The 14,040-nt window shown below is 45.3% G+C and overlaps 1 protein-coding gene across 6 annotated transcripts in view; it reads right to left on the bottom strand.

The window, feature by feature from the left end:
- Positions 1-14,040, bottom strand: part of ACACA (acetyl-CoA carboxylase alpha) — a 132,671-nt gene that overhangs the window by 18,207 nt on the left and 100,424 nt on the right. For 5 of the 6 annotated variants that reach the window (XM_075719777.1, XM_075719775.1, XM_075719776.1 and 2 more), the window contains 4 exons: positions 12,492-12,588; positions 8,052-8,148; positions 7,215-7,350; positions 346-523 (listed from right to left, as the gene is read on the bottom strand). In XM_075719777.1, the coding sequence (XP_075575892.1) occupies positions 346-523; positions 7,215-7,350; positions 8,052-8,148; positions 12,492-12,588 (508 nt within the window). Of the gene's footprint in view, positions 1-340; positions 524-7,214; positions 7,351-8,051; positions 8,149-12,491; positions 12,589-14,040 lie in introns of all 6 variants that reach the window. The other variant, XM_075719778.1, reaches the window with a different exon arrangement.

The raw sequence follows: 14,040 nt of genomic DNA, 5'->3' as shown, positions 1-14,040 counted from the left end.
ATTCTATACACGGGCACTTGTTTCAAAGTGTAAAGCAGTGTACGGAAATATCAGAACGGTAAAAAAAGAATCCTAAGCACCTGTGCTTTGTGAATGTTAGCAATGAACCTTCACAGAGGCTGGCTCACACCGGCTACAGAATTCACCCCCGTCCGAGTCCGAGTCAGGAGATGATCCGAACCGTCCTAGCTGTGACCACTCCACAGCAAACTCCTCCACGGCACGGGTCACGGCTGGAAAGTGGTCAGTAACAAGCCGCCCCACTCTTAACTGAGAGCTCCTCACTCAGCCAGGTACTTACGCCTCAAAGCAGGTAGTTATGGAGGGAGGAGAAAGCTGCCGTACCTGCTTTCTCGGTCTGCGTATATCTCCATGTGACGAGGATTAATGGTAGGGTCAATCACAGCCCAGGAGCCTCCTCTCAGCTCCGCTTGCGGCGGGATGTAAATAAGCACGGGTTGACGATACTCTCGCAGGCCGTCCACGATGAAGGCACCAAACTTGAGCACTTGGTCATACATGTCTGCAGAAAAAGGACACAGCGCTTGGAGTCACAGCATGTCAATGCTTCAGCCCTGCCACACCTGGTCAAACTGGGAAAAAACCACAATTATTCCGCTCTTCTAGCCGCCTCCTGCTACCGCACTGCAAGCTCTGGTTGGCGTTATCTAGACTTGGGCAAGACAGACCAAGAAAGGAGATGTTCCCACATCAGTCCTGCTCCCAGACACTGGACCGCCACTCTGGAGATCTGGGCCGGTTACTTCCAGCGTAACCACCTATACTCACAAAATGTGAACTGCAGGGTCCTCAATTCACACCAGCCAGTCCTATACCATGTGTCGTGGAGATAATCCATCCATAACTTTCCAGCCAAGCCAACGAGTACTTAGAATCACAGAATCGTTTGGGTTGGAAAAGACCTTTAAGATCATCCAGCCCAACCATTAACCTACACTACCAAGTCCACCACTAAACCAATTAAGGGGAGAGCAATAATTCATTTCATGTGTCCTGGCTTGGTGGCTGGATTATTTTTAATGAAGTAAAAACTAGGAATCATTAAGGTTGGAAAGGAGCTCTAAGATCATCAGTCCAACCATCACCCCAACACCCCCATGCCCACTAAACCATGTCCCCAAGTGCCACCTCTGCCCGTTTTTTGAACGCCTCCAGGGATGGCGACTCCACCACCTCTCTGGGCAGCCTGTTCCAATGCTTGACTACCCTTTCCGTGAAGAAATTTTTCCCAATATCCAATCTAAACCTCCCCTGATGCAACTTGAGGCCGTTTCCTCTCATCTTACTTCCACAGTTCTGGAAGCCAGGTCAGGTATTTCCATACTTCATACGAGCACAGCTGCCCCATTTCAGACTTACTACCATGGACCTGTATCACGATTCATGTAATTTGTATGGCGCACCTAACGGCAGCAGACCTTTTGCATATCTTTATAAAAATTAGCGTGGGGAGGGTTCAGATGTGAAATAGCATTCTTCTCTTCTTGCATTAAAATTTGTTTAAGGCATTTGGCTCAAAATTAATAAGAGCAACTCTACTGTGTAAAGACAGCACATTGAAAAGATCAGCCCCAAAGGTGATTTAAATAAAAGAGAAAAAAGGAAGGCAAAAGAATTTATATGAGGTGATATAGTTTATAATGGATGTGGTTTGTAATGGAAACAGGCACCCTCGAATATATATATTTTGTTACATATAATTATATAGAGAAGTATCAAATCAAATATACAAGAAATGAAAAATACTTATTAGGATCATCTAGTCCATCTCTTTGTTCACACAGGACTGCATCCTACGTTTCTTTCCCAGTGCTTTTTAAAGCTTTCGTTTAGAAATCCAAAACAATAAATCTACTACTCCTTTAGGGGCATTTCCACAGCCAAAGAGATGAAATTTTCCCCAGTATTCAGCCAAACTTCCCCTCCTTCCCCATCCCCATTAATTTCATATTACTACTCCTTGCATCACCCTACATAATCTCTCCACTCCTTCGGGCTTGTTATAAAAAGCAGTAGGCTTTTCGGCGGAGTTTTTTTTTTTTTTTTCCTTAGACACAGTAGAGGTATTCATTTCTCGTGTCTCCCAGGACAGTATTTTCAACGCCCTTCATAATTTTTGTTCTTTGCTTAGCACTTCCCAGTTTGCCTAATTTTTTCTGGCCGTTAAAAATACCCGTGCATAGAGCAGAAGAACTAAGTGGGTTGCATATGTGTACCATACACACATGCTGGCCTGCAGTAATAGTCTTAAAAGACTGAGACACTTTTATTCATCTAAAATCCTTACAGTCACTTGAGAAAGCCATCATTTCCGGGGAAGAAAGAGACTCCAGCCAAGGTTCCCTTGTCATTTAACCCCCGTTTAATGTTAAGCGTTAACATGAAAATAGTTAAGCACTTAACTCTTTGGGAAATACATACACACTAACATATACAGAGCACGCGAGCAAGGTGTATATAAAGAGTGTGTGTGCGTGTGTGTGTATATATATATACGTATGCGTGTATGTGTGTATATATATATATGTATAAATATATAAAAAAAAGCACACAGGCACTGATGTGATCTCTTCTGTTCATTTGCAATGTCACTGTCCAAGTACCCAAGAAAAGGAGTTTCACGTTATTTAAGAAATGTCAAATGCTGATGAAGAGAAGAACAATTTCTTTCCGCTATATGCAAATAAACATAAATTCTGGGAGAGACAGTGGGCACTGAGAACCAAACAAAACTCCAACTTTTTCCTTTGTCCTGAGCAAAGAAAAAGACCTCAAAAGGGGTGACAAATTTATTACTAATTACACAATTATTTTATTATGTAGTGCTAGTAATAAACCACTTGAAGTACTTTCAGCTAATTCTAGTGTTAAGAAAATAATTGCTTGATTCAAATTATTTTAACTGAATTAATTCTCTACTAGACATTTTTTACTAGTGCTACATAATAAAATAATTGCGTAATTAGCAATACATTTTTCACTCCTGCCAAGGGTATATATTTTACTCAGGTTAAGTGTAGAAAAAAGAAGCGCTACTTGTTTGAACAAGGCAGAGGAAGAGGAGCGGAGAAATTGAGAGAAACTTGATGCTTTCTCCGCACAGCTCCCAATCTTTCAGGTTTACCAGGTGGCATCAGCAAGGTCAGGGAAGTATTTCGGTGCCTACAGTACTTTCAGGATCAGACCGTCAACGCTATCCAGAAGCACGAACTTCACCGCTATGCACTTCTGTACACAGTTACTCCTTTTGGGATCCTGCAATACAGCACTTCATTTTCCTGGAACGTCCCAGCAGCCTTAGCTTAATATTTTATATACGGATTTACACCAAGTGCTGGCTTCTCTTGCACGCTTAGAACTTCCACTGAGGTCAACGGACCTGCAGCTGCACTAGTTTCAGATCTGGCTGTCAAACCCTCTGTTGGAGGTTTTCCCCTTTTTTTGAGGTAACAGCTTCCACCAATGGAGACCAAGTTTTGCCCAAATGAAGAGACAATCAGTCTGACTGCTGCCAGTGAAGGGTGCCCATGGTGCCACGCACAGCTCCAGACCACAGAAGCTCCTGAGCTCCAGAGATGAGCCAAGGGGAACTGCAGCGTCCACAGGCTATGGAAGGGTTCCTCAACCTTCTCTAGCATTAACAGCCTGTTCTTCTGCAGGGTGTTCCCCTCCCGCCACCTCAACTGCTCAATTTGCCTACACTTACCACTTCAGCAAAGCGGGGACTCTTCAAGAATGGATGTTTTGAAGGGTAAAATTTGAGTTGATGCAGATCATAAAAATACTGCAAAGACAACCCAAGACGCCTGCCTGTAGTCCCCATGCCCAACCACCAGAACGCACAACCTCCCTGATTTACGTTAATATCGTATTTGAGTGTGAAACCATGAAACATTCGCCATACTGGGACAACCACCTCTTACTTGCAGTTTTGCTGCATTCTCCACTCTGACGATGGAAAAGAGTGCGCCAAGTTTAACCGCTGCAGGTGGGAAATGATGCCAGGTCTCAGTGGTGCCCACTGCTCTGTGCTCGAGCTGCCCGTGCGGCCCTAGTGCCTTGGTAGGGCGCAGGCTTTATAAACTGTTAATGCTGTAATTAACGCACTTACTCCGTTTAAACCCAATCGCTTCCATCATCATCTGTGCAGCAAAGAACACCACACACGTTTTAAGAGCAGGCTGTTTGCACAACTGCTCTTGCGAAGAAGTTGCTTATGTTGAGACTGGAAAAAATCACAATTAAATATTGTATTTGTAGGCCAAATTTAATTCCTGTGTTAATTTAAACCTCAGCATAAGAAGCCACTTGCAAGGCAGAAATGCTGCCGAAGTGCTCTAGGAAGAGCAGCGTTGTTCCTTATTCAGCAGGGCAGGCAGCGTTCGCAGCACACTTTCCCATTCTCTGCCTGCCTGCTCAGCTGCAGTGTGCATCAGCGTCTACTACACAGACATGAAATCTGCTGGAAGCTGTTAGCATTACGCTGTATGTGTAAATATTGGCAGTCAGATGCATCAAGCATGCTAGAAAGGCTGCAGACAGCTTTTTGCATTTCCATAGCGTTGGGCAGCGTGCCCTGAACCTCCAAAGCTGGAACGGATCTCATCAGCTTGGCTGGATTATCAGATAGGACCTGAAGGTAAACACCAGGCATATATTGGCTGCAGACACATAATGTCCCTCATAAACCCATTACATACAAGCAATACCGTCATTCAACATCCAGGTAATCAGAGATTTAAAACAGCCTTTTCATTCCACTGATTTTTTTTTTTATTGTTATTTATAACCTGTCCCAGGAAAAAATAATAAGTAAAACATGAAAAACCAACTGCGAGTGACCCTGTAGCACAAGCAGCGCTGCAGTTTAATGTCGCGGGGATTTGCATGCTATCAAACTATTCATGCCGAGTCCAAGACCCTGGTGCTAATTTCCAGCAAATTTCACGCTTGATGTCTCCCCGTTGTGGGTCACTGCCGGTTCGCCTAAATAAACCACTTCCAAATGGCTCCTCCATCTAAATATTCAAGCCAGTTTTTATAATTTAATTTTGCATTATGCTGAATAGCCTTCCGGCCAGACAGAGCTCATTGGGGAAACCACCAATGCCGTTGTGATATGCCTTTATTTATGGTAGTTATTTATTTATTTTACGGCTTGAATTAGACCTCCTAGGCCGCCTAGGAAAGAGAGGGCTTTTTTTTTTCCCCCCCTCTCTTTTTTTTCCCCCCTCCGCTAATGTCAATTTTCAGCATAGCAAGAGCTGTCTCTAATCTTTTCCTACTCATTACACACAATTTTGGAGTCATTTTACCCACAGTGCAGCCGGCTCCTGGCAGTGTGTTTGTGTGCACTGAGGGGTGGCATAATTGTTTATTTTCCCTCCCTGCATAATCCCCAGCCAGCACCGAAACCAAAACTACAAACACCTCCCCAAGGAAGGCCGGGAGCGTCAGGAGAGAGCCACGCTCACCACGCAGGCCCCACCAGCCAACACCACGCAGGAAAACGCACGGAGCGAGGTGCAAACCGCGACGGCTCCGTTCTTCCCCCCTCCGCGGTGGCTCTCTCCTCCTCCTGCCACCAGCTGGGGACAGGCAATGCAAATATTAGCGTCCTCGTGGTGCCTTTTCCACCTTGGGCTTCTGGTCCCAACTCCGAAGCTCAAGTCAGCTTCTGAGGAGCGCAGCAAGGGCACTGGCAAAGCCAACAGATCTGGCAACGTAGCAAGGTAAAATAATATTGCAATTTTACGAAGCGTTCCTCCATCAACCACTTCCCCGTAAGTTGTGCGGTAGGGATAGCAAGTCACAGAGGAGCCGAAACCATCCTGAAAGGTAACAGGTATTTTCCAGAGGGAAGAATTTTGCCATCTTCCATCTTTGCATCTGCAAACTCAACGGCATTAACTTCTGCCCTGCTAATGAGACGGCAGAGCGAGACAGCCTTTGTCACCCTGCCAGTCTTTCCAGAGCAGGAACTTCCACCGTGTTAGAGCATCCGTAACTTCTGGGTTTGTTAAGTGACACATGCAGGTGAGAGGCTGTAATCTTTTACTTATTGAAATTTTATAGTATCAATCTCACATTCTTGGCACTTCACAAAATTTAAAGTAGCAATATGTGGCGCAAAATTCTAACTGCTGGTATATTAACTCAGCAGTTTTATAACTGTACACTTCATATGAACGTCGCTACCACCAAGAGAGTCAACTGGGAGACAGCCCTTGATAGGACAGTATTACAGTGGGAAAAATCATCAGTGAGACGGTGTGTTCACTTGACAGAATATGCCCATACATTTCTGATATGCAATATTGCTGGTTTATCCAGCCCCAATTTTAAGCTGAGGCAGAAGGATATGAAGTGTTCCGAGCAGAAGGGGTTTCCTGAGATTAGTGTTTAATTAGCCCAGGTTAGCAGCTGTAAATTTCGTTAGCAACTAGACCACTGTTAACGTCCAATTACCTGCTCTCACTGCAGATGATCTGGCTGGTTCCTATAACCGTATATGAGGGTACATATAAAAATGCAGCTGCGTTGCTTATTTTGAAAAGAACTTGCTTATTTTGAAAAGAACTTGCTTATTTTGAAAAGAACCTGCTATCAAATTTGTACCTTGCATATTCTACGTTATTCCTGCTATGTGGCTATTAAGACAAGACGCACGTGGGGAGGAGAGGAATGAAACCCGTCATCACCACAGCCAGTGCAGCGTAGAGCGTCCCTTTCCTCTAGCCGGCTGTGCAACAACCACAGCTGACTTTCAGCAGAGCTGGGCATCGCCTTGATTTCAGAGGAAGACATGTCCAAACGCTCTGGTAGGCCTAGAAAAGTATCCCCTTATTTGCATTTCTAAGGGAGGTCACATACTTGCCTCAGAAGAGGGGGGCTGGATGCAGACTGCAGCAAAGACGGGTGAAGCAGAGCCACTCTGCACCTTCCCGGGTCCAAGTTATCACCACGGTTAAGCCAATCCAATGGCTAGCTGCTGCCCAAAAACAGGACCTACTTCTGTCCCCTGCCACATACTCCCACCGCTGGTCCGTCCCCAGAGGACAGCTTCAGGATGCTAAACCAGTAGATAGTGCTAGCGGCTATGCCACAGCGGGGAACAGCAGCGGTGCCCGGAGCGGTAAGGGACAAGCCACTCTACAGGACAACACTAAAAAAGGATCCAAACGGATGGTTACCTTTCATTCCTCCAGAGAAGCCTCTCCAGTTAGCGAAGACCATCAGAGGCAGCCCTTCTCTGTTAAAGTCATTGATAGCCTGCGCCGTTTTAAAGGCAGAGTCAGGGAACCACACCTGACCAGCCTGCTGGATTATCTGTTGGGAATAAAAAAAGATCATTAAGCCTTGAAACACGTACATTAACATAAGAGCTAGCACAAAAATATAGAAATGGATGCAACAAGAGCCACAATGCGGAACCAACAACGAGGAATGCAGCACACGAAATGCTTAGGATCTGCTTGCCCACAGAAAAACTGGGACAATCCTTCTGCGACCAACACCAACAGGAGTGTTCCCATTGATTTAGCTAGAAAGAGGAATAGAGATGGTATGGAAAGCCTTATACTATGACTGCTGTAAGAAGGTGAAGAAAAAAAAGAGAGAAAAGGATATGCAAAGGAGGAAACCCAGAAGAGATGATGTAGGGCCAGAGCTGTGAAATCAGGAGAAAAGCAAAATGTCAGAGCAGAAAGAACATGAAACACTATGGTCACAGCAAGAGAACAGGGAAATTATTTTTGCTTGCAGATCTCCTGGGCCCTAGTCCCTGCATCTCACCTAAGTCACAAGAGAAGGAGGACTGCTGGGGAATGCGTCTCCTGTAACGAATGGCCAACACAACTGTCCGTTCACTCCTCCCAGCAACTGCCATGCATTAGCACCCCATCAAGGAACGGCTACACATTTTGTCCCACGTTTGGCACAAAAGAAAAAAAATCCCATCAAAACAAATGCTCTTTCCACAGAGACATTGGCAGAGGACAAACAAGCAACCGAGCACTCGTTCAACCTACCTTGGCCTCAGAGTCCAGGTTTGCAGGATCAGCAGGGATGCTGAGCTCCACCGTTCTTGTTTCTACGGCAACTACTCCTACAGGTATTCCGCCCAGCCTGGTAACATGCGAGACAAATCAAAATTCATACTTCTATTGTTACACAACTAGAATTTCTTTCCAATTTGCATCAAAATACTCAAGAGAGACAAATAATGCAAGCAAATGGCAGAAGAAGTGTTCTGGCCTTTTTGAAGAGTTCAGGCGTGTGGCTGGAGAATTTCAGAGTAGCATCTACAGTTCTCAGAGCAAAATCGAGTTCTAAAAATTCGCACAGATCACTAAAAATTAAATAGAATAAACCGAAGCCCAAATTTTGAACGACATCGCTATATCTCGACCACCCTTCACCTGCCACCACACAGATTTTGATACTGATGGTCTTCACCATGACAAATAAACACGAAGACCCAAGGCTTCCCAATCCCTGTTTCCGCGAGCACTGCCAGCCGATGAAATACATCCACAGGCTATGTGTCTAAGCAATGCTATGTCTCAGCCACCCTAAACCTCCACTGCTTACAAAAACTCCCTCTCCCAAGAGGTTAGAGTAAAGGCTTGGGTTTATCCGTCTACCTCCTCCCAGACCCTCTGCTGCAGGATGACTGCACGGGTGGGAAGGGTGCAGGGACCGAGGGATGGGTAGGGAGCGTAGGCACCAGGGAAGACGCTCAGCTCCGCTTTCCGCAGCGTCTAACCACTCCTTTACACAAAAGGAATCTCGCTTGCGATGACAACTGCTTAATCCCAGGATGGGAGTCCCAGCAGAGTCTACGCTCTCTCCTCAACCACCTCAAGCTGGATGACACGCGCTGCAGGGAGAAAAAGCGACAAGGCCTATGTGCACTAGGGGGTTGAAAATATTCCCATTCACTATGATTAAGAGTCTGCCTAGAAACCTGTAATTGCAGAAGCCGTCTTAAATCGGTAACTTATAACTTCTATATTAGGGCCCATGTGACCTAATAAAGAACATCTTTATCCAAGTATTACAGTTATTTATTGAACTTGAAAACAGCTCAAAACAACTTCTGTTTTCCATTATACTTCATATAAATTTTATCAGGCTAGCACATGAAGATGCTACATCTTGTTTTATAGTGTGTCCCTGGACAAGTTGCCATAGAATAATAAAAGACAATTTACAGCCAACAGCACACATATTCCAAACATACATACAAAAGATGAGTTTTGGCAGCACTTACAGTAACAATCCCAGAAGAATACATTCATATTTGTTTTTTCAAAATGCCACTGCTTTTGAAAGAAGTCAGTTTCATTTGTATTATATATACCTGGATGTGAGGGTCCAAAGCAACTTGGAATTTGTCAGAAGAAAGGAACTGCACATGAAGCTGAGCGTGGGCCTGGACAGAGACCTTCTAGCTTTGCCAAATCATCGATTCCCCTGCCCTCCCCGCCCCCCGGTATACTGCTTAACCCAAAAGCCTTTAAATAATTATAGGACGTTGTGAGATAAAACTTTAGAGTGTCACGGATGGCAGATAAAAATACCGAAGTGTATCAAAAGGTCACAGGACATCCCAAGGTTACGTGCTACAATTAGGAGTGGAGTCAGCAGGTATTTTTGGCTCCTCTCAACAATGTATAAAGATCAGACAACATTCTGAGTGGAAAGGATCTTCAGGGGTAATAGCACTCAGCCCCCTGGGACCGGCAGCGCTCAGAGACGTGAAACTCCGCGAATCCTGCACCCGCAGGCCCCTTTGGCTCCGCAGCAGCTCGTCTCTGGCTGGGCTTGTGCAGCCCGCATGCTACCACGCTGCTCTGTCTCGGGCACAGACTCCTCCTCCTGCCCTGATACCATACCTGAGGAGATGGGTATGCTTCTCCCTATCACATTCTCCACTAGGATAGTCCAAAGGCAGCTCCAAACCCATTAAAGACCCTCGAAAGAGGGTCACAAAAATGATCTGAGGGCTGGAGCCCCTTTGCTCCGAGGCCAGGCTGGGGGAGTTGGGGTTGTTCAGCCTGGAGAGGAAAAGGCTGCGGGGAGACCTTATTGCAGCCTTCCAGTGCTCAAAGGGGCCTACAGGAAGGATGGGGACAAGCTTTTTAGCAAGGCCTGTTGTGACAGGACAAGGAATAATGGATTTAAACTCAAGAAGAATAGATTTAGACTAGACATAAGAAGGAAATTTTTTACACTGAGGGTGGTGAAGCACTGGAACAGGTTGCCCAGAGAGGTAGTGGAGGCCCCATCCCTGGAAACATTCAAGGTCAGGATGAGCTCTAAAGGTCCCTTCCAACCCAAAGCGTTCCATGATTCTATGATAAGTCTTGAGGTGTTGGGTCTCTTCTCCCATGCAGTGTGGGTGTTGGGCTCTTCTCCCATGTAGTTAGCAATAGGACGAGAGGAAATGGGCTTAAGCTGCGCCAGGGGAGGTTTAGGTTGGAAATTAGGAAAATTTTCTTTACGGAAAGGGTGGTCAAGCATTGGAACAGGCTGCCCAGAGAGGTGGTGGAGTCACCATCCCTGGAAGTGTTCAAAAAATGGGTAGATGTGGCACTCTGGGACATGGTTTAGTCTAGTCTACCCTTGATTGGTTTAGAGTAGACTTGGTAGTGTAGGTTAATGGTTGGACTGGATGATCTTAAAGGGCTTTTCCAACCTAAACGATTCTACGATTCTATGAGAAAAGAGCAACAGAGGGACATTTTGCTGAGCGTGCCCTCGTACCCAGAAGCCTCCTTCGGTTATTAAGCAGCATTTCATTGACACATTAACAGAGCTCTTGACGGTCGCTTTAGAGATGTCCAGAATGGACACAATCTCTGACACGTTGCACATGAGCTCCAGTCAATGCCATAAGCTTTGCTATTTATGACCTCTCATTAGGAGAGCTCTGTAGAGCTGTGGCTTTAAAGGGTCTGAAAGAGAAATGGGAGCTCCCAGTGCCAAATATTCTGGGGTCACGTGTGCTATCAAAATAACGGAGATAAGAAACAGCATTGATTCATGGCTACACTGGCTGGGAGCCTAGCTGGCTATCCCGGTTGTGCTGTGTGTTTCAGGAACAGTGGTGGCCCTCCCTGCCTCCCACTGAATGCTCTGGAAGTCAAACACAGCATCAGCAGGGATATGCCGGTACTACGGTCAGTCCTTGCATCACCAGTTTGGCTGATGGAGTCAGAGCCCAGGGGCGGCCACAGGATTTCCAGAAGACTGTAAGCATTATCAGGTGATTTGGCTCTGGATTGTTGGCACTGTGATACTGACAGTACGGGAGGCGAAAGATCTGTAAATAAAAGATTTTTCTTTGATGCAGACTTCTGTGAGGAACTAAGGCACTCCGAACACCCGCCATGCATGGGCACGACCGTATCTCATTAAGTGTAACACCTGAAGCCTCCAGGATCCCATTCAGGCACTTCAGGTTTTTTTCTCCCCCTCACTTGTTAACAAAAAAAAGAAAAGGCTGACAATTAACCAAACCCACTGATATCAATTAGGAGCTAGGATTCTGCTGGAGGCAAGAGTACGAAGCTCCATCTTGAGAGGAGGGCTGGCGGTAGTCTGAGGAATGAGGAGTGACAAAGGATAAGCACGCTGCATTTGGACAGCTCAAGCACTTGTAGTGGAAACTCAAGGGAGATAAATGTACTCTTTCAAAATGGCTTTATTCGAGAGGAAGTAGACAATCAGATCAGGAAACTCACAGTGCCATTTTGGAGCAGGCAAAAAACCTAAAGAAACCAGGAAAGAGGTGGCTGAGGGGGTTTTGAGCCCAGCTGTGATTTGCACTCTGTCAAAATGCAGGATGCTGTCTCCAGACCTCTGCTTCCTGCCAGCTCTGAGAGTTCACAGGCCTGCAACACCGAGAATGACCCAAGCTGCAAACATTTTCAAGGCAGGGATCTAAATCTTGAGGCAACAGGGAACATTTTAGAATCCTGCACAGGTGCCACTTCGCAGCAAGGTAAGGGGAAGCGACTCCCCGTGGGAGGAGGCGAGTGCCACAGGTCTCTGGAGCTACACATCTCTGCACAGTTTCTTGCCATTTGCTCTAGTTTTGGCTGAACTTCTCTTGCAAGTCAAATAAGACTGCAAAACAGTAAACTGTGTAATGCACCTTCAACTAAGTCGGAGCTGCAAGAAGGCCTCACTATGCAACCATGTAGCTAGGGAAGCATATATTGCCTGCCATAATTTTTAACAGTAGCTCTCTCTTTGGCTTTTGTGCATGTTAAAGCTGCCGCCTCCAAGCAAAACAGGAGAAATGATCAGACCACGCTTCGTTCGTGTGGTAAAGAAGTATCCTCCTCAAGTAATGACTTATTTTTACTTATAGCCATCAACTTTCAAAGGAGGTTCGAGAAAAACGCAAAGCATAACGAAAACTTGATTTCTACAAATGTCTAAAATGCCTTTGAATTTACCTTGCTCTACCAACCACAACCGTCTGTGCCCAGGGCTGCATGATCTCCAGGAACGAGCCACTGTCAAAGAAACCACTTAGCCACTGTCCTTTTTGACCTAAAGGGAAGGGAAAAAAAATGGAAATATCAGAGGAGGGAGGAGGGAGGGAAGAAAGAAGAGAAAAATACAAAAGGAGCAACTGAAACTTGCTTAAAATTGTCAACTGGAGAACTTGGCACTGTCTTTTTATTTATTTATTTTTAAATAGATTAGAATACAAGGGAACATTAGACAGCTGAGCATTTGTCTGCCTTCAGCCATCATGTCTTATTTCATTTGCTAGTCTGCATAAAGACAGTCATTTATCAGCAAAAGCATCATTTATTGTTAAACGATGGGGTTCAGATAGCAGAGGGACTTCACACGCTTTTAAATAAATAACTGTTTTTTTCAAGACACTACAAACATTTGTCAAAAGGCAGTAAAGTCATTAAAGATGTTTGTCAAAACGCTTCTTTCTATTTTAAAACTTATCTCACATTTTAAAGGAAAGATTAGGCAGAATCAAGAGAAAAGAAAGAATGCTGAAGAAATTCAGGAACCAAATATAAAAATTTCTATATTTTAGAACTAGACCACACATTTGAGCATGTTTCATTCCAGTTTCTCTAAAAGAATATGTGAAGTACTCGATACCAAAAGCCTACTTGCTCCATAGAAGACACCAGACGATGTGCTTCTCCCTAAACTAAAGCATGCTTTAAGAGTCACCGTCCTGGGTCAGACCACACGCTATCCACCTCTTCTCTTGCCCAAAGGAGGCAGCAGCTTCCTAATGCCTGACAGAAATCCAACTGTTCCCGAAGAGCACATTACCAAGATGACTGTGCAGTTCTAAGAGAAATAAACTTTTCCTGACCCTTGCAGACCATCAGCTTCTACCCTGAAGTACGAGGGCTTGATTACGCTGACCATGCTAACTATCAACTACTATTATTCGTCCTTTATAAAGCCGGTGCAGTATCAGACTTGGGGTTCCTCCTGCATCACAAACTCCAATATACTGACAATACCTCTCCACCCTCATGTGCAACAATAGATTTGTACGCTAGCAATCCACATACGTTCCTTCAAATAAAAATCTCAGGATGACAATAACCCCTCCGGGAAGCAGGGTGGCAGTTCACGGTGTATTTCTCTACCTTCCACGTGTGTTGTGGACACAAAAGACACTATGAATGAGTTGAGCCTCACGATGCCAACCTGTGCAGAGGCATGGCACTGTTTCCACTCTCCAGACAGGAACACCATGGCCAGAAGGTTTTCCAGTATTTTAGCTTGGACCCTACTCCAGTGAACAGGATGGGCACGACAAAGAGCTTTCATTTGGGCTGACTGCTGATGCTGGATTGGGGCGTGACAAGTAAGATTTGCCGACAGCTCTCTTTCTGCAGTCCTCTAGCCTGTGTAAGCTCTACATCCCAAAGTCAAGGCATTGAGATACTCTCCCCTCCCAGACAGTGACAGAAATCACAACTCTCTGGGGATACCTGCTTTCCACTGGGGTTT

The sequence above is a fragment of the Pelecanus crispus genome, chromosome 12 (assembly GCF_030463565.1).
Source record: "Pelecanus crispus isolate bPelCri1 chromosome 12, bPelCri1.pri, whole genome shotgun sequence".
NCBI classification, from domain to species: domain Eukaryota; kingdom Metazoa; phylum Chordata; class Aves; order Pelecaniformes; family Pelecanidae; genus Pelecanus; species Pelecanus crispus.
Note: the sequence above shows the minus strand (reverse complement) of the source record. Positions and strands in the feature narration are given on the sequence as shown.